General features: G+C 34.6%; 1 protein-coding gene across 5 annotated transcripts in view; it reads left to right on the top strand.

The window, feature by feature from the left end:
• Positions 1-21,152, top strand: part of TDRD3 (tudor domain containing 3) — a 158,954-nt gene that overhangs the window by 113,843 nt on the left and 23,959 nt on the right. For 4 of the 5 annotated variants that reach the window (XM_053916421.1, XM_053916416.2, XM_053916417.2 and 1 more), the window contains exons 11-12: positions 2,039-2,889; positions 10,326-10,451. In XM_053916421.1, coding sequence (XP_053772396.1) covers positions 2,039-2,889; positions 10,326-10,451 — 977 coding nt within the window. Of the gene's footprint in view, positions 1-2,038; positions 2,890-10,325; positions 10,452-14,206; positions 14,738-21,152 lie in introns of those variants that run through there. The other variant, XM_053916418.1, reaches the window with a different exon arrangement.

A 21,152-nucleotide genomic window follows, 5' to 3' on the forward strand; every position in this document is an offset into this window, starting at 1 on the left:
AGTCCAGGATACTTAGTTACTCTGTGGTGACCTAATATATTTGTCCTTTCTGACATCATAGATATCAGTGGTCCTAACTGGAATAATAAGACAAATCGATCCCTAAACACAGACACCCTAAAATGCTTACATCTCAAATATCTATTCAAGCCTACTGATGACAAGTAGGATATCTTAATATTTGGCTTATTTTAGAAGCTGAAGGATTTTTTAAATTCACTATATAAGGGACTTGACTTCTTTCTGTTTCTTACATAAAACCTTATAACATCTGTATCTCAAGACTATAGTGGGGAATATTTGATAATAAAGTGCAAGCGTGGGGTACCTAACACACTGCAGATAGAAAGAGGCAACTGCTATTTTTATTCTCTAACAATGAATGACAAATGCCAATATATGCTTTCTGCTGAAAATGCTCATTTGTATACTGCTTCTATTCACTACTGTTCTTGCTTCTCTGAATGTTGACTCCTGGGTTAAAAAAAATGCCAGCAGAAACTAAAAGTGACCGTTTTTATCCTCCCTAAAGAAAACTTAATGTTGAGTACAGTTGTTAAAAATAAGATATTCGTGTTATATTTATAAAGCAAATCTTGGGAAAAGGTAATTTTTAGAAAATGCCTCTGTAAATGGTCTTGGCTAGTATTTGATATCTCGTGTATTTAAAAGTCTTAATTCTTTGTCACAATTAATGGGTGGGTTGGTTGGATTATAGAATTGTACTTAGACAAGAGTTTTCCTTTATTTTCAAAGACATTTAAAACCAGTTAGATTGGCTTCCAACTTTCAGTGGTTCTGTTGAGAAGTTTTGTTTTGTTTTTTGTTTGTCTGTCTGTCTGCTTTCCCATTTTGAGCCTTGATATTTAGTCCATGCTTCTGTTTTGTCACTCAGGAACTTTTAAAGGCCTTCGCTTTCTCCCTGTCAGTTTGAACATTTTAGGTGATACCTTTCTGACTCCAGTGGGTGTTGGAAAATGTATGGAGATAGTAGGAATTCTGGGAGAGTGTGGTTTGGCAATTAGTACCTGGAGGTCAAAGATGTTAATTTTCTTGCAATGCATGAAACAGTCTCACCCAAAATGTCAGTAGTGCCTTTGTTGAGAAGTATTGTGATCCTTGGGAAATACTATTCTGACTGCATATTGATTGTGGGGCATGACAAGGGAAATAAGACATGTGTACCAAAGACCAGTCAGTATGTTTCCTAATAATGTTATAGACATGTTGTGTGAAATAATGGAGGAAGAAAAGTATAAATGACATGGTACATATTGAATAGAATAAAAATCACTATGTGAAATACAGTCATTAAGTTATCTATCAGTATATATTTAGCATGTTACTAGTATCTAGCTACATGTTTTAGTATCTAGCTGGATATTATTTGCACTATTGTGCTTAATCATATTTTTGACAATTTTCTATATTTCCAAGTATTACCTGCTTTTAATTACTTGGATATGTCAAAGAATTACTTTTCTATAGTGGGATATCTGTTTGTAATCCAAACAGTTAGCAGTTCCAGACCTAGAAAGATTTGAGAAATAACATTTTTGCAAAGGCTAGAATTTGACTGACAATAATAGCTATACTTTCCTAAATTGGAGTGGGATTCAGAAAGAAGTTGAGCAATGGTTGTAAACTTGTGCATGTTTATAGCAGCATCACAGTTAGCAGTTTACAGTTCTATTTCAGTGATGTCTTGGGAAATGAATTACCGAGATTGAATATGTAGGTAGCTATAAGAATGCAAACATTCAATGACAAAGACAAATTGCTTTTAAATTATCCACAAGGTTTTCATGGTTCATACATATCATTGCTTTATTTCACTAATGTGGCTGACTCGGGAAACTATACATTAGAAATATATGACTCTGAGGAAGCAGAGAGGAATGAAGAGAATGAGGAAGGAAGATAGTGAAAGATACTAAAATAGGAGTTTCATAATTTTGTATTAATATACTAATTGTTAGGCATTTTAAAATAAGTATTGAGAGTCATCATTTTAATATGCATATGATTTACTTTTCAGAACCTAAATCACAACCGCAACAGCTTCATCAGGGACAACATCGATTGTTGAATACTGAGCAAAATGGAATAAAAGATAATAATCAAACAAGATATCTTCCTCGAAGTGATACCAGACAGCCAAGAAATGAAAAACCTCCTCGTTTTCAAAGAGATACCCAAAATTCAAAGTCAGTTTCAGAAGGCAGTGGCTTACCTAGAAATAGAGGTACCGAAAGACCAAGTACTTCTTCAGGATCTGAAGTATGGGCTGAAGAGAGAATCAGATGTGATAGACCATATTCTAGATATGATAGAACTAAAGACATTTCATACCCTTTAAGTTCTCAGCACAATGATGGTGCTTTTAAAAAAAGGGATAACTCTATGCAAAGCAGATCAGGAAGAGGTCCGCCCTATGCAGAGGCAAAAGAAAGTCCACTTCCTCAAGAATCCATAGATTATAATAATCAAAAACGTGGGAAGAGAGAAAACCAAACAGCAAATCCTGATTATTTTTATGACAGGAAACCACGAACAATAAATAATGAAGCTTTCAGTGGTATAAAAATTGAAAAACATTTTAATGTAAATACTGATTACCAGAATCCTGTCCGAACTAATAGTTTCATTGGTATTCCAAATGGAGAGACAGAAGTACCACAGAAGGGAAGGCGAGTCGGACCCATTAAGCCAGCAGGACCCATCACAGCTACACCCTATGATGATAAAATATTTTACAGTAGTGGGCCCAAAAGAAGATCTGGGCCCATTAAGCCAGAAAAAGTACTAGAATCATCTATTCCTATGGAGTATGCAAAACTGTGGAAACCTGGAGATGAATGTTTTGCACTTTATTGGGAAGACAATAAGGTACGCATGCTATAGTGGTATTATACAGTGATATTACTAAATGTAACATTCTGGTGAGACTGTAGAAAGCCATTGCTTTGGGACTGTGAATTTTGTTCAACATTTATACCTGTTTAAAGTCTTTAAACAGATTTATAAATATGTAATTTATAAAAAAGGGAAAGCAAAATATTTACTGTTTTTTATGGATGATTAGGGAGAATCGGTCCCATAAGATTTGGTTAGGTTAGGTTTGATTTTAGCTTGTGCATCAGAATAGTATTGTAAAACTGGTTAAGTGAAGTTGATAAGTGATTTTACTTACCATCCACTGAACTATTAATGTTTGCTTTTCTTTCTAGTGAAATTCACAAGGAAGAAAATCAGTTGAGTGGCACAGAGTTAAATTCTGCAGATTTCATCCACATTAAAGGATATTTACACAGATTACTTTTTTAAAAAATTAAATGTTCATTATTTAGCTAATAATAAATAATTTAATAATCATTAAACCAATAATTTAAACATTCTTTTGTTACACATGATATGCTAGCTCAAAGGGGAAGAGGGAAGTTGAGGAGACAGGGAAGGGAAAGATAGAAAGTGGGATCAAGAAGGAATACAGTGGATCAGATAAAAGAGCATGCTGAGGGAGAGAAGACCCTCAGACACAGTGAGAACAGGACAGAGGGACGAGGACACAGGGATTCTCTGAGAGAAAGGCCTTTGCACATGTTTAATTTCTGCCCAACCTGTTCTACCAACTACTCTTCTCATCCATAAGGGCTGGACTCAAAAATCACTTCCTAAAAGAAGCCTTCCTTAACCTGCCCTTTCTTCCTCCTACATTATTGTCTTTCTCAGTCGGTGCCTTATTCACTTTCTAAAAGTTACCAGGATTTGTAAGTATTTTTTATTTCTTTTTTCTTTTTATTGTTTTCAAGAAATTTTTTTTATTGTTGTTCAAGTACAGTTATCTCCATTCCCAGCCCCCGCCACCACTCCTTCCCACCTCAGCCATCCCTACCTCCCACCCCGATCCCACGCCCCCTTGGTTTTGTCCATGTGTCCTTTATAGATGTTCCTGAGAACCCTTTCCCCTTTCCCCCCATTCCCCTCTCCCATCTGCCCTCTGTTTACTGTCAGTTTGTTCTGAATTTCAATGTCCCTTTTTATATTTTGCTTGCTTGTTTGTTTTGTTAATTAGGTTCCACTTAAAGGTGAGGTCATATGGTATTTGTCTTTCATCGCCTGGCTTATTTCACTTAGCATAATGCTCTCCAGTTCTATCCATGCTGTCACAGAGGGTAGGAGCTCCTTCTTTCTTTCTGCTGGGTAGTATTCCATTGTGTAAATGTGCCACAGTTTTTTTATCCACTCCTTTAAAAATGGGCACGTAGGTTGCTTCCAGCACTTGGTTATTGGAAATTGTGCTGCTATGAATATTGGGGTGCATAGGTTCTTTTGGATTGGTGTTTCAGGGTTCTTAGGGTATAACCTCAGCAGTGGAATTTCTGGGTCAAAAGGCAGTTCTATTTTTAGTTTTCTGAGGAAATTCCATACTGTTTTCCACAGTGGCTGCCCCAGTCTGCCTTCCCACCAACAGTGCACTAGGGTTCCCTTTTCTTCACATCCTCTCCATCACTTCATGTTTGTTGATTTGTTTATGATGGCCATTCTCAATGGTGTGAAGTGGTTGAATAGAAGTGGTGAAAGCAGACATCCTTGTTTTGTTCCTGATCTTAGTGGGAAAGCTTTTAGTTTCTGCCCATTGAGCATTATGTTGGCTGTAGGTCTCTCGTATATGGCCTTTATTATGTTGAGGAATGCTCCCTCTATTCCCACTTTGCTGAGTGTTTTTTTAATAAATGGTTGCTGTATCTTATCAAATGGTTGTCCTGTATCTGTCAATATGGCCATGTGATTTTTGTCTTTCCTTTAGTTTATGTGGTGTTTTACATTTATTGATTTGCAAATATTGTACCATCCTTGTATCCCTGGGATGAATCCCACTTGGTCATGGTGTATGATCTTTTTAATGTATTGCTGGATGCGGTTTGCCAATATTTTGCTGAGGATTTTACAGTCTATGTTCATCAGCAATATTGGCCTGTAGTTTTCTTTCTTTATTGTGTCTTTATCCAGTTTTGGGATTAGGATGATGCTAGCTTCATAAAAAGAGTTTGGGAGTCTTCTGTCTTCTTGGATATTTTGGAATAGTCTGTGAAGGAATAGTCTGTGAAGGGTTAGCTCTTCCTTCAGTGTTTTGTAAAATTCTCCTGTGAAACAGTCTGGTCCAAGGCTTTTGTGTGCCAGGAGTTTTTTGATTACTGCTTCGATTTTGCCAGCTGTTATTGGTCTGTTCAGGCTTTCTGTTTCTTCATTCAGTTAGAGAAGAACATACGCAGGAAAATCTCAGATATTCCATGCAGCAATATTTTCAATGATATGTCCCCTAGAGCAAGGGACATAAAGGAAAGAATAAACAAATGGATATCATCAAAATAAAAAGCTCTGCATGACTAAAGAAAACAGCATTAAAATGAAAAGAGAACCAACCGTATCGGAAAACACTTGCCAATGATACCTCTGACAAGGGTTTGACCTCCAAAATATATAAAGAACTTACACTATTCCACTCCAGGAAGACAAACAACCCAATTAAAAAGTGGACAAAGGACCTGAACAGACACTTTTCCAAGGAGGACGTACAGAGGGCCCAGAGACATATGAAAAGATGCTCAGCATCACTAGCCATCAGAGAGATGCAAAGTATTTTTTATTTTGATTCCTGGATTGATAGCTCTCCCCTACCATACTTTTAAGTTTATTAAAGTCAGGATAATGTCTGTTTAGTTTTCATCTGCAGCCCTTCTTTTCCCACAGTGTAGGGATTTAATAATCATTTTTGACCCTGTTAATTAGTTAATTTTGAGGGGGCACTTATATAAGAAAAAAGTAGAGTGGTTAGGGGACTGGAGATGCCAGCAAGATAATAAAAACAGACGTAAGGGAGTTATAGTGACAGAGACCTAGGTTGATGTGAAGATCAGGTAAAAGAAAAAAATGTTTGAGGTAAATATTTCATAAGTAAGTAGTTTCAATTGATAAAGTAAGAATGTCTCCAAAAAAAGTGTGTGTGTGTGACTAAAAGAAGCGGTGGAAGCAAAGTTAACTGAAAATTTCAAGGAAATGAAATTCAGGCTAGGAAAATGTGGGTGGATCTTCTAAAGAGATGCTGTAGGCTTTGGGATCAGGAACCAAGCCCCACAATGTTCAGTGGATGATGTGGCGTAAGCTGAATGTTAGGTGGTATTACCAGATGATACCAGCAAGGGGGGTACAGATGGTGTAACTAGGTGGCATAGTCTTAAGGCGTTTGTATACATGGGGGATAATACTCACCTAGTAGCAGCATCTACTGCCAAGTTTTTATTCAAGGCTAAAAGGAGGGGCAGAGATAGTACTAGTTGTGTTTTTTCTTTTTTCCAGAAAAGCAAAGCCTTCCCAGAAATATCAACAGGCACTCTCATTAGTTGGAAGTATTTTACATGGCTACTTCCTGGCTAATAGGAAAGCTTGGAAAGCGAGTACTATTCAAACTATTACTCTTTCAACTCAAACTACTCACTTTCCAAAAAACAGGAACTATTTGATTTGGGTAATGAGGGATTAGTTATGTTCACCTGTTTCTCACTCATGGTTTGTGGAGCTAAGTGTCTACCTTAGAGTGGACTCTGTGTCAGATGCTTCTGTGAAAGGTTGATTAAGATGAAAATGAAAAAATATTTTTTCCATATTGGACAGTGTGGTATTGTTGGTGACTTCGAGCAGAGGAAGTAAGTGATTGGATTTCAGGTCAGATAATGTTTGGAAGGCTTAGTCAACCAGTGAGACTATCCATTAAGATCTCGTAAAGATCATGCTCTAGTAGTAAGTACGAACTACAAACAAGGCATTACAAACCCTAAGACAAACCTTTACAAAATCAAGGATATCTGTTTGTACTCTGTCTACCTGCCCCCCCCCCCCAAAATATAATCCTATTTTAGGGAAAAAAATACATTTTCTAGAACCTTTTCAGTATTTTATCTTCAGTGTTTGGTATCCTATAAAAAATTATGAGGCATGGGTTAAGAGAGAAATAACATGATTGAACAGAAACAAATAAAACAACCCAGAAAAATAAAAGGCCTACAGATATTGAAATATTAGACTTAGCAGACAAGTTCTTCAACAAATAGTGAGAATTCAACAGACCATGACTGAGTAGCTGCTAAGTGGCTAAGTGTTTGGTATCGATCAGATAGTTTGGGCTGTGTTATTGCCCATATACCTTCAACTACCTAATGAGATTGTTAATAAAACCTTACTTTTAATTGTAATTGTTTCAAAAAATTCAATAATACTGAATTCATCTATTGCTGCTACTGAATATATTCAAAATAATGTCATATACCTTCTGAAAGACAGTTTCTAATAATTCTCAAAATGTTTGGAACTTTTAGAGTATTATTAGAATGATTGAATGATCATATAAGGTGACTACTTTGATTTTAATTGGATTTATATTTTTAGTTTAGAGTGAGGGACTGTGGGCACTATATAGATTATATGATTAAACAAATGAGATAAACAGTATTCACCCTTTTAAAGAGATGAGATTAGAGATTTATCTTCTGAAACCACCTAGTTTAAGAAATAGTTTTTAAATGTCTTGTCAAGAATAGGCTACTTTCTGGCCTGGCTAGTGTGGCTTAGTGGATTGGGTGCTGACCTACAAACCAAAGGGTTGCCAGTTAGATTCCCAGTCAGGGCACATGCCTGGATTATGGGCCAGGTCCCCCAGTAGGGGGTGCATGAGAGGCAGCCACAAATTGATGTTTCTCTCCCTCTCTTCCTCCCTTCTCCTATGTCTAAAAATAAATAAATAAAATCTTTAAAAAAAAAAGGAATAGGCAACTTTCTAATTTTCTAGTCAAGAAACCAGGGTATGAAGGTTTAAGAAAAAGCATTGGCTATAACTGTCATTAAGAAAATCATAATCTTAATTGCATTGTAATGATGTTTTGGAGCTGATTAATCAGTTAGTATAATCTGTCATTTAAGAGATTCTACGCAGTGTCTTGCCTTCTCTCAACCTTTATTTTCATTGAAGGATTTGAGAACTTGGAACAGTTCTTCCTCTAGACTGCCATAACTAGTTCAGCAGTTTCTGCCCACTCAACTGGAATGCTCTGACAACATCCAAACCAGTCTCCTTGCCTTAAATCTTGTTCCTTTTAAACTTGTCCTTGAAACTGCCACCGCTGTGCTTCTGGACATAGACCATGTCATTTTTCCTAGGTAAAATCTTGTACCTGTACAGTAAATACAGATTTTAACATGCATACAGAGCCTCAGTCAGTTGGCTGTTACCTTCTTGTCCTGTCTAATTTTCTACTGGTTGACATTCTCACATCATGCCATAATTAATTTTAAAATTCTTTGTAGTTTCCTGCACTCATCTTCATGTTTATGTCTCTGTAACATTCCCTGGAACAAACTCCCTTCTCAGTTCTTTACTTGGCTAAAGCCTCGTCACCCTTAAAGACTATATACTGATTGTTATCTGCCCCAGGAAGCTCTTCCCAAACTCCCTAGCCTTATCATATGCCTTATCACTACACCTTTATTACAGTGGCTTTCCACATTATATAGAAGTCATTTTTTACTTTTAGAGAGAGAGGAAGGGCGGGAGAAAGAGAGGGATAAAAACATCAGTGTGTGGTTGCCTCTTACATGCCCCCTACTGGGGACCAGGACTGCAACCCAGGCATGTGTTCTGACTGGGAATCGAACTGGCGACCCTTCAGTTCATAGGCTGCCACTCAATCCACTGAGGCACACCAGCCAAGGCTAGAAGTATTTTTCACATGAGTTGTCTTTATGAAAGGGTAAGTTCTAAAAAGATGTCAATTTATTTGTTTTCCTACAATATATTATGACTCACTATTGAACTTACCTAAACTGACATAATTATCTGAGAAGCTTACAATTATAGGTCCAAAAATACATCAATTCACAAAACACAGAAGTGTGAGGTTAAAGAAATAAAGGAGGGATGGAGAGATGCGAATGTATATCAAGAACTGTATGATTTGGAAAGTTTCAGGATGTTGTGTCTAAACTTCTAGCATCCAGACCTGGGAAGGAAGCACCATGGATTAACTTAATAACCTTTGTAGTAAGAAGTATACTAGTTAATCAGTAAAAACAGATTTTTTCTTTTTCCTGGTACATCCAGGGTAACTCATATTTTAGAGGGATATGGAGAATAAGACTTTCTGTTGCCTTTAGCATTTTCTGATTCTAATGAGCCTATTAAGAGATACTGTTAGAGTAGATAGTGTTAGAGTAGAGTCTCTAACTAACCTAGTTTAAAGAAATTATTACCTAAGAGGAAATAGTTTTTTATTTCTATTTTGTGTTCACTAAGCAACATTCCGACCTATAGTTTGGGTCCTGAATGGGTTGGCCTGTAGTGGAGCACTACTCCAATTAGTTGACCTATTCCAGTTACTTTAACAAGTAAGTTTTAAAATGGTACTTGTTATGTAAATAGGTCCCTTGTGGGTTTGTTAATGAACATTAACAGAGCCAAGTAAAACTGGGTAAACTGGTAGAATAAAAATATCCAGTCTTGCAGTGTCTCAAATCCAGTAACTCCTACATATGAATAATGTGCTTATTCCATACCCGACATCCCCACTCCACTCAGCTGCCTGTGGTGACAGCGGCAAAGAGCCTTTTTCTTTGTACTTACTTTTGTCATATATTTCTGTTTTTTAAATAAACTGCTCCTTAATTATATATTCTGATTAGTACATACGAATTGTCTTATCAGGGTTAGTCAAGAGGATTTCAAACATAGTGTTAGGTTTGGCTAACAACAAAACGTGACACTAGTTCTTTCCACATCCACTAGCATGCGAATGTTCTCCACCGAGCAGCGAGCTCTGTCCCGAATTACTGCTACTGCTCAGTGTATGTCAGAACTCACACCGATAAGATAATTTATCTTTTTTTAGCTAATCTGTGATTATTAAAGTTAAGTTTTCTTTCTTAAATATATTATTCTCTTAAAATTTGTTCTTTAAAGTATTGCATATGTGAATGTTGCTAAGTGAATAAATCTTAAAATTTTCATCACAAGCACATTCTTTATGGTGATGGACATTAAAATTATTGTGATCATTTTACACATTTACATATCAGATCACTGTGTTGTACATTTAAAACTAATACAATGTTCTCTGTCAGTTTTATCTCAAAGTGTTAATTAATTTTTAAAAAGAACTCAGCTTTTAAAAAATGACACATTCTAACACTTCAATTATTTACATTTCCATCAAGTATTCCCCTTTGTAGTAGGCAATGTTGATTGTCCTATTTAAAACTCCTTTGTGTCTCTTCAGTTTTACCGAGCAGAAGTTGAAGCTCTCCATTCTTCAGGGATGACAGCAGTAGTTAAATTCATAGATTATGGAAACTACGAAGAGGTGCTACTAAGCAACATCAAGCCCATTCAAACAGAGGCATGGGTATGTGATCCAAATTCTGTACATAGGCATAAGCTATTTTGAAGAAAATATATAGCTCTGAAAGATTAGTCATAGTAACACAAAATTTTCCAGTGGAAAAATATTTTAAATTTGCTTAAAACTGGTCATTCTTAAAGTAAGATTTTAATTTAATAATTACATTGGTCTACAATAAAAATGAAAGCATCGGAATTACTTTTCCTGTATAATGCTTTTGTTATATTATGCTTTGGAAATAGGTGCCCTTATTTATATGCTTGCCAAAAATTTGTATGTGTAAAATTACTTTTTATGCATATTTTGTTACTTCAAATTTGACTAGATTCTGTCCAGCAGTTGTCAAATTTAAATCTCTGTTGGATACATGTATATTCTTTATTTTAGTTACATGTAAAATTAAGAAAAACACTTCAAAGTGTATATGAATTCACACTGCATGTACTGCACACATATTTATATATGTATATGTACAGTAACTATAAATAACTGTTTAATAATTATTTGATTATTTTTGATGCCAAATGTTATGTTGAGCTATGTGACAATTTTGATGATGTAATTTTAGAATGTATTGATTTCATGGAGTCCATTTTATTCAGGATTTATGTGACTTGACAATAGATAGATTCTCAGCTACATTTAGTTCAAAACAGGAAGACAAGGCATCTTAAAATTAGTTTGATCAATCAATGTTTCTCTCCCTTTCTCCCTCCCTCCCCTACTCTCTTTAAAAAAAAATACGCAGGGGTGGGGAGAATGAAGCCCTCACCGGTATGGCTCAGTTGGTTGAGCATCATTTCCCAAAGCCAAAGGTCCCTGATTCCATTCCCAGTCAGGGCACATACCTAGGTTGCAGGTTCGGTCCCCAGATGGGTTGTGTATGAGAGGGAACAGATGGATGTTTCTCTTTCACATCAATGTTTTCTCCTTCTCTTTGTCCCTCCCTTCCCCTTTCTCTGAAAAAAAAAAATAGTTTGATAACTTTTAAAATGTTCTTTCTCCAATCTTTAGGTAGCTGTTAAAATGCTTGCCATTAGAAGCCTAATTTGTAGCTATTTCCATAAAATATCAAAATGTACTAGAAAATTGTATCATCTAGACAGTAATTTCATCATTGAAGCATACGTTGTTTTCTCATGAGCTACTTTCAGTTTATTTTGATTTTGATTTTTTACATTTTTCTGTCATGACCTCAATGTTATGCCCCTGTCCCCAAAAGATAAACAACAAAAAACCTTGTAGCTGTAATCACATTTTGGACCATGGATCTTGATTCTTTATATTTTTATTCTAGAAAAACTATTATTTCCTAGATAATTTATCACTGTATCACTAATATTACTAATGGTTCTCTAAAAGTTTAGCTACTTTTTTCCTAAAAGCCTGAAGAAATATCATCAATATCTAATTTATGTCTTTTCTTTTGAGAAACTTCTTGTACCCAAATTTTTGCTCTTTAGATTGCCATATGATAGCTATTTGCATTCTTTTTTCTATTAATACTTACATTTTAATCTGTTTTTATAGTAAAAGTAATTATTTATTGAGTCTGTATTTCTAGGAGTTGAGTCCTGGTTTGCTCCTTGTCATGTGCTTCCAAATGTTTTTAGCCATTCCCGTCAGAGGTTAAAATAGAATTTTCGTTTAGTTTTCTCTTTATTATTTAGAGATTTAATAAGAGATTAATTATATTCTTTTCTCCTTAAAGAGAAATTTGTCTTCTAACTTCATTTCTCCTCTACTTCCTTTTTCTGTTCCAGGGTGGCCATAAGTGGGGAGCACATTTGTTGTTCCTCACTGTGGCTCTTCCATTCAAAAGGTGTTTGGTACTGAAGTGATAATTTTCTTTCCACAGTCAGTGACTTTTCCTCTCTGTCCTTCACCCTATCCCCATAATCCTTATTGCTTTTCCGTTGATTTTAGATCTACATAAACTCAGCTGGACAGTAACTTTATCAGATGTCACAGTCCACGTAGTGATTTGTTCTGAACCACCGCAACACATTCATATTTTTCCTACCCCTTTGTGAATACTCACATGTGCATTGTGCTATTTTTTTTTATGTATTTACTTTTTCTACAGTCAACTTAAAAATCTTTTAAATCTTTTTAATCTTTTAAAAATCTTATTAGATGCTTGAACTATTTTTTAGGAAGATAGATGCAGGATAGACTCACTAAGACTTTTGGAGATTCTGGTATTTCTTTTCTCCTACTTACAAATAATCAAGTGATTGCTGATGTTTTATAATTGTGCATAAATTAAAATAACAAATTTTTTGGATCATGAACATCATTATTGAGGACAAGAGTGTCCTTTATTCTTTATCTGCATGAATAACTATCTTAGTTGTAGACGCATCATCTTCTTGATAAGTAGAAGCCACCAGCTTACCGTACCTTCGCCCCTCTCCATTTTAAAAAATACGTAAAAGGCCCCTAAGGAAAAGTCTATGTGGCTGTCAGTGTATTTAATGTGGAGTTAGTGTAGAATTCTCTTAGTCTCTGAGAGTGGTAATGTTTGGGTGTGTGAGCACTTCTTCTTTGTGTAGCTGGGGAACTGTAACGAGTTTAACGTTAGTCAAAAACAAAACATTTACTATACCAGTAAGGAGGGAACTCCGGGTGGTAAGTTAAACTAGAAAAATTAAAGGGCTGTAAAGGTGCAGTGAAGTTGTTAGAAGCCTTAGGACAGTTATTCACTCACACTACAGATTGTGTGATTTTTTTCATTTTAACTTTTGCACTATATATATAGTCATTATTCTTTTTTAATTTTGAAATGATATTGTATATTTCATTAAGGATTATGTTTGTTATTGGCACAAGATTTTGGAAAACCTCTTGTTTTCCTAAATGTAGCAATGATCATGTATTGAAGACTTTTTTAATAGTTTGTGGAGAAAACCCAAAAATCCTGTGTGTAAGCCAAAAGCCTTTATAGAAATCAGTTGCCTGTTTTGTGTCTTAAAAGTGTAAGGATAAATCATTAAATAAAAAGCATGAAATATTAAGAGACTCAGTGACTAAGTTAATAGTCTCTTGTATGGAAAATTAAAATAAAAATTTAGTTAACAGTTTAAATCTGAGTATTAATATTTTCCATGAAGTTTAGGAATTATTTGCCTTAATTCTATCTGTATACCAAATATCTATTTTCCTTTTCCATCTGGATGTACTGTTTTATTTCCAGACATGCTCACTCAGTGATGATATTTTAGATGGCAAAAATTTATGTTCTGATTCTAATTAAATACTTTATTTCCTCTAAAATTATTTACTAAACTTTGTGGTAAGTTATTTTTTATTTTTTTCCTACCTAGATTTCACCTGGTTCTTTTAGCTATCATAAAATATTCTGTCTTAAATTTATTATAGTGAACTCTCTATCACATGTAATGTGAATTTTACAGCTCATTCTGAACTGGATAAATGCTCTAATTTTTTTCCAAAGGTCTTTAAATATTGTAGAATTTCCCTTATTTTATTAAAGTAGCTGAAGCATTAGGAGTCTCTGTAAAATTATATAGGGAGAAAACCATACTGTGTATTATTTTGTGTTTCTGACCACTGTATGAGAAAACATTAGGGGCAAAGCAACCTGCTATTTATGTTCCCTGTAGTCTCCTTCCAAATTGGTTCCTTTTAACTTTAAAGCCTATACCGGAGATCCACTAAAAAGGTGCCATGGGCAATTTGGAATTACTGTAAAAACTGCTAGTGCCGCTGCTCAGACAAATCTCTTGTGTTTTTAGGGTGGTGTTGCTTCTGAATTGCTTTTCTAAACCTGAAAAAAACACCATCAAGTCCTGATTCTCCACAGATGTGTATGACTTGAATTCCATTGAGACTTTTATGCCCTAAGAAATGTTGTAGAACATGCTAGTTTCTAAATGTTCTTTTTAAAATTTCATGGTATTTGCTTCTTGGTATCAGGAAATGATCATTGTTTGCTGTGGTTTCAACTAGAAAAAAATATTGTATAGATAATGGTAGTTCTAAGACCTTAACATACACACATTATGGACAGAAATTCTGGAAAGTAACAGGTGATTGTTATTGTCCGGATGATTATCCTGTTTTAACTGTTTTGCTGTAAAGTATTCATTTATTCAACAAAAACTCATTTCACATCTGTTAGGTGTCAAGCCCTGTTCTAGGACAGGAATGCATGTTTGTAGACAAAACCTAAAATTTCCTCCCACTGCACGAAGTTTGAAGAAAGTTCCCGTTCAAGTCGTGTGAAACAAACTTAAATATCTCACTAGAGTCTTTATTCATACTTTTTGAAGCTTTAGAACAAAATAGAAGTGGTGAAAATCTTGTTTACTAAAGTTTTAATTTAGATAACGTTTAGGTCTTTCCACCACAGTTTAAAGATAAAATTAATATGAAAGAAAAAAGTGTGATTTAATGATTTTTATCTACTTAAGTTCTTATATATTTATTTAAACAATAAAATTTATTTTTATGATGTTTTAGATTCTGTTGTTGAAAAAGGAATTATGTATATTTCAGTTTTGGCATACTTTAAGTAATGTCAGTCTTCAATTTTACTTTGAAGTAATTTTGTACAAAATTTGTAAGTATATCCTAGTGAATGCATTTGGAGTTACCTTTTCAAATTCAATTATGGTTCATAAAAATCCATAAATTATTCTACCACTAATAAAGTTTTTAAAAATAAACATGTAATCAAAATAAACCATAGCCTATTTACTGAGGAAGGACACTGAGAGTTATGAGACAGAAATTAATGAGTTAAAATGCATCCTGGGTGTATTACAACCAGACCATATTAGTAATTTTAATCACATAGTGATAACATTGGGCTGTCTTTATTTGTATTTGATATCAAAAGAAAATAATAGATATTAAAAAAAGGACAATCATTTTAGAAACCATAACTTCATAGGAAAATTAGAATTATGTAACAGTGAGATTCTGCAATTAGTACCCAGTAAAAGGTCCAGGTACCTATTTCAGAAGGATTTTCATTCTTGCTGATAAATTCTCATTAATAAATTAATTTGTGGGTATAATTTACCATACTCAAATTTCTGCATTGAAAACATAATGTGATTAAGGTCACTAAAATACATTTCTTCTATCATACATGTGTGGGGAAACTTCCCTTTCAAAGATGGCCACATGGGCACTGCTCATTTTGTTTTGCAGCATAAACAGAGTAAATCAGAATGAAACTGTTCGGCTAGTTGAGCCCCATCTAAAACATAATTTTCAAACCAAGAGCAGTGGAATTTTAGGGCTTTTATGCAATATCTTTTACCTTCATTTTAATAAAGTTTGTTTGTATTTGATGTGGTTTATTTATTTCATCATCTATTCCCCAGACTTTCCCAATCCCCACAGCAGGTTGTGGATTATACCAAAAGGCTTTCTTGGAGGTAGGAAAGCTGCTGACACAGAGGGAGAAATGGTAGTTCATAAATGCACACCATATACAAAGAGGTGCCACCTTAAATTCTGTCCCTGTCTACCTCCTGAAGCCCAAATTTAGTTTGTGGTAAATAAATGTAACAGATGATTATCAAAATCTTGAGGTCTAGTTTTGATCTGGCTACATTATTCAATAGAGACATTTTATTTCTCCATTTCAGTTAAAAATAAGAAAACAATATGCTATTTTAGGACCTGTAGAAAAGTATTGTTTGAATGTCAGTATCTGATAACAATATATTGTAATCTATTCAGAGGTAGTGTATGTAGAAATATCTTTAAAAGATTTCTGGGTAATCTGAGTTTTCCTTTATTGAGCAGTGAAAGTACAGATTAGATTATTATTTCATCTTCCTTTTTTCCTGAGGGTGAAATAACTCCCAAAGTGAAATAACATAGCAGGGTATTACCTAAGATGTGCTTTCTTTTAAAGTTATTTTAATGACTCAGATTTGTCTCTAACTTTAATTACAGTTTGTAAAAACAATGTAAGCCTTAAATTATTTAAATATGAAGTTCCAAGTTAGCGTACTGAAAAATCACAGCATTCTTGTTTTGTAGACGCGAATAATGCCAATAGACATGTTCATCTTTTGTCTTTAAGCCACCCCTTTGCTAATGGCAGCCTAAAGTGTGGACTCCTGAATTATATGGTATTGATAATTAAGAACTAAATTCATGATGCGTTAGATTAATGCTGAATATTACATGAGTTTGATTTTTCTTTCAAAGTAGTTTTAAGGAGGCATGGATGAGATCTAGAGCTAAAGGGGGCTGGGATTGTCAGGCGAGCTTGTACTTCCCTTTGACATCTTGATTCAGTAGACCCAAGGTTGGTTCTTTTCTGAGTGTAAATTTACTTTACTTACCTGGACCTTTAAAACTATAACTTCAAACTACACTGTATTTTACCATTCCTTTGCATGTATATGCAATAGACTTGCTAATATACTCATTGTACAGGAAATAAAGTAGTAAAACAAATGAATCTGAGGAATATTTTCATTTTATTTTATTTCTTTGTTCCCAAAGAAGTTAATCTTATATATTGAATATGTGCCTTGACTAGATTCTCATGTTAGTATATTTTAAAGATTTTTATAAATCTGAAGAAGCAGCCTTCTTAAATTAAAAAAAAAAAATGAACAAACAGATACACACAACTCTGTCTTAGTTTCTAGTGAATTTCTGAGCCTCTTGCATCTGCACCTGAGAAAGCAGAAAAACAATGCTGCTCATTGCACCGTAGGCTTTATCCTCTTTCAGGTGGAGCTCCCACGGTGTATCTGCCCTTTTTTAGAGTCGGTGATTTTGAACCCTGACGGTGGTGGGCAGAAAGGGAATTGATGGTGCATACTTGATTGCATACCATAGTGAATCATCAGTGGACCACTCTCTTTAATCTTACGTGGTCATCTGTGTGTCTCTACTTAATTCTATTTTTCTATATTCTTTTGTTAGCTTACTTTCTAGTTATCTCTCTGTGTTTCATTCTATTTCCTGACCAGTATTTTTTTTTCTTTGGCTTCATTTTCTTTTTACCTCTAGCCCCAGGGGTGACCAACCCACCACAGGCCGCATGTGGCCCAGGATGACTATGAATGTGGCCCAACACAAAATCGTAAATTTACTTAACCGTTTTTTTTTTGCTCATCAGTTTTCTTTAGTATTTGTGTATTTAATGTATGGCCCAAGATAACTCTTCTTCTTCCAGCGTGGCCCAGAAATGCCAAAAGGTTAGACACACCTGCGTAGGTGGCATCTTTTGATTTATATGGACTACCTTTCCTACTGATCCTAATTTCCTGAACTTTATTGGACCTATGCTATTTATTCTAGAATCATGTGCAGTAGGCTTCACTATCATACCTCTAGGAAAAGAATGGAGTTGGTCTGTCTCCTTGTGAGAAATACTCCGATGTTACAAAACTTCCAGTTCCATTAAACTTGGAAATTATTGGGAAGAGTTTTACAAGTTGGCTTGAAAAAGCTCCCTTAGCGGCCTGTCATTGGCTGAGAGCTCCATTCAGAAGGGAAAGGAAGTACTACAACAGTGAGTATATTTTATTTGCCTTAAAACAGTACAGTTTATTAAGAGTTAACATAATGAAGAGGTTCCAGTTAAGCAGATGTGACTATCATAAGAATCATTATTTTTTTTGTACAGACTTTTTCATGCCTAGTCCGTCTAACTCAGGGCTTTCTAAGATGTTCTGAGAACATTAATTATGCTTCATGGTTAAATACATTTGAAAAAAGCTGGGTTAAAAAAAATTAAGTACACTTTTTGATCATAGGACTTCTTTAAGCCAGAAATAGATTAATATGTATTTTAAATTTCTAAGAGAGAGACATGTAGTGGATATTGTTTCACAGACTTATTTGTTCAAGGGACTTATTTTTTTTTCTGTATAGAACTTGTTATGTAGAAAGTCTTTAGAAGGTACTTTTGTTTCAGCTCTCTCCTTAACTTCTTTCTAGTTTTCAAATGTCCCATCTTTAAAATAGGGTGAAGATTTATCTTTAGAATGTATAGTTTTAGATGTTCCAAACTTGTTATTAATAATATAATCAGATATTTTTATTTTATAAGAAGTATATAAAAGTTAATTTCTCCTCAGACATGTCCCAAGAATCTTTACCTTTCTGTGAATAGAGGACAATATATATATCATTAAATTTTATGTCCCTTCTGAGAACTTTTTGCCATTAGTCATAGTGTTTTATTACATAAAAATAAAATGAAGATGTTATTTTACATGTAATTATATACAACTTGTCCTTTAATTTTAACTCTAATTCTGGAAACTTTTAGAAATTGGCTTTTGTGAAGACTCCCATCATAGCTTTTATAATATTGTTGCCCTTTTCTGTAATTCTCACCTCCTGCTCGTGGGGTATTATTTACATGTTCCAGCAGTCAGGTGTTTTCATCATTTGTGGTTTTGTATTGATTCTTCTCCAATAGTCTAAGGCAAAATCTGAAATCCCTTTTTTTCTGTTAAGCTACCATTGGCTACTAAATCAAAAGAAAGTGTCAAAGCAAGTTAATTCCACTGAGTGTGTCGGCATTCTTCAATAAAGAAGAGTACTCCAAAAAGACCAAAAATTCTATTTTAGTCATCATTAGCTCTTTTTCTGCTAGGCTGGTGTGTTCTGAAGCCTTTCAATGGTATTTTTACTTTATTAAAGGCCTTCTAGAGAACAAACTCTTATCCTTAACTGCTCTAGATCTCCTGTTCTTATTTTCCTGGTGAAATAGCAGACTTGATAATCTTAATCTAATTCCAGAGTCTACTTGAGAGTTCTGGAGGGGAAAAAACTCATTTTAAGAAACATGCCCTCTCCAAGCATTTAGAATTATAAACAAGGGCAGAGGTTATGACTGGATAATAGCTAGTGTAAGTGCAAAGAAACTTTAAATAAGCGGTAGATAAATACTCTAAATACCATCTCTTTTAGTGCTTGAGAGAATCTGAATTTTAAGTGAGCACATGAACTGGTTTGGTAGCAGAAACAGTAGAAGGAGGTCAGTAATTGTTTGTTGAATGATCAGGTAGTCCAGCTGGTAACCTTTAGTACCGATGAGCTCTTCAGACATCAAACTCTAGTATGATAGTTTAATATGATAGTTTTTCGACAAATTTTTTCAGTGCTTTTTGTAACAAAGCTACTGTGGAAAACAGACTGACCTATATACCCAAGGAATTAAAATGATATAGAAGAAGTAGAAGATATATTTTCCTCCTTCCAGAAGCCACCTAATACATATTAATAAGGCCTCCATCAAACTGGGGTGGTTCCGTTCTGGGAACTGTTGTTGGCATGGTTCCTGACAGAATTTTGTTATGCATGTTAAATGAATGGGATAGAGTGAGGAAAGTAAGTGGAGAAAGCCAACATTGACTTTTCAGAACTAGTATTAATGTTAACTACCTTTTATTGGCATATTTGTCTTGCCTAAAGAATGCTCATTTTTTCTCCAGATCATCTGATTGGGAAATTAGGGTCAACCCTCTTGGGCATGCTTAACAAAGAGCTTATTGTACAAAGTAAGATATTAAAAGTCTGTTTAATTCTGTTTCTGTATGGTTCAAATTCTAAAATTTTTGGACTTGTGATTTTTTTTAATGTTGGTAACCATTTTTGGTACCATATAACAAATGATTTAAGAGAATATAAAGAGCCCTGTCTGGTGTGGCTTAGTGGATTGAGTGACAGCCTGTAAACCAAAGGTTCACCAGTTTGATTCCCAGTTGGGCATACACCTGGGTTGTGGGCCAGGTCCCCAGTAGGGAGCTTGCGAGAGGCAACCACACATTGATGTTTCTCTCCCTCTCTTTCCCTCTACCTTCCCCTCTGTCTGAAAATAAATAAATAGTCTTAAAAAAAGAGAGGTAATACAAGGAGCATTTTATCTTGAAAAGACAAATAAGGCTTAAATAATGTAGGGAAAAGTACACTAATATATTTTTTTCTTCATAAGGTGATCAGATAATATAAATCTTATTTTTAAGAATCCTTGAATTTGAATATCAGTACCCAAAGAATGTTAGACTTAATTAGATTTTTAAAATACAGAATTGACAAAGGGAAAAGGGAGACGTATCAAAAGCTTGTGAGTATTAGTATTTATTCAAAACATTTTTTCCGTTCTAGGTAAACCCTTTTTTCTCTTTCTTTTTTCCCCTTCCCTTCTGCTCTTCTTTATCTTTATGCAGAACAGAATGGCTCCCCCTCTTTCTCTTTTTCCTCTTTCATTTAATTTTTTATGTCTGTTTGCCTATTTTTTTCATCTTAAAAGTAACAAGTGGCTTTTAACTCTTAAGTTGGATGTCTCATCTCAGATAGGACTGATGCTCAAATGAAGTCTGGTTAAACAGAGCCTCTAAAACCTTTTGGAAGAACTAAATGATATGCCTGTTGATCCTTTATATGCCCTGATTAGGATTAATGCTTCCTTAGCACCTGGCCCTACTGGTAGTAGTTCTCATAAATGGAAAGACTGTTGGAGACTGAGATGTATTGGAGCCAATTATAAAACCATCTAGAAATGATAAAAATTGCTGCTATGCTTAGTCCACTTAAATTGCATCCTCAATTCTTAGGAAATAGGCAAAGAAAAGAAAAGAAATTTTTCTCATTAAATATGTTAAAAACTTAGTTAAGATGAGAAATTAAAATATGTAATTTCCTGAGAAAAATTATGGAACTATTCAAGAAACTAGGACTGGAAATTCT

This window comes from Desmodus rotundus, chromosome 13, assembly GCF_022682495.2.
Source record: "Desmodus rotundus isolate HL8 chromosome 13, HLdesRot8A.1, whole genome shotgun sequence".
In the NCBI taxonomy this organism is placed as follows: domain Eukaryota; kingdom Metazoa; phylum Chordata; class Mammalia; order Chiroptera; family Phyllostomidae; genus Desmodus; species Desmodus rotundus.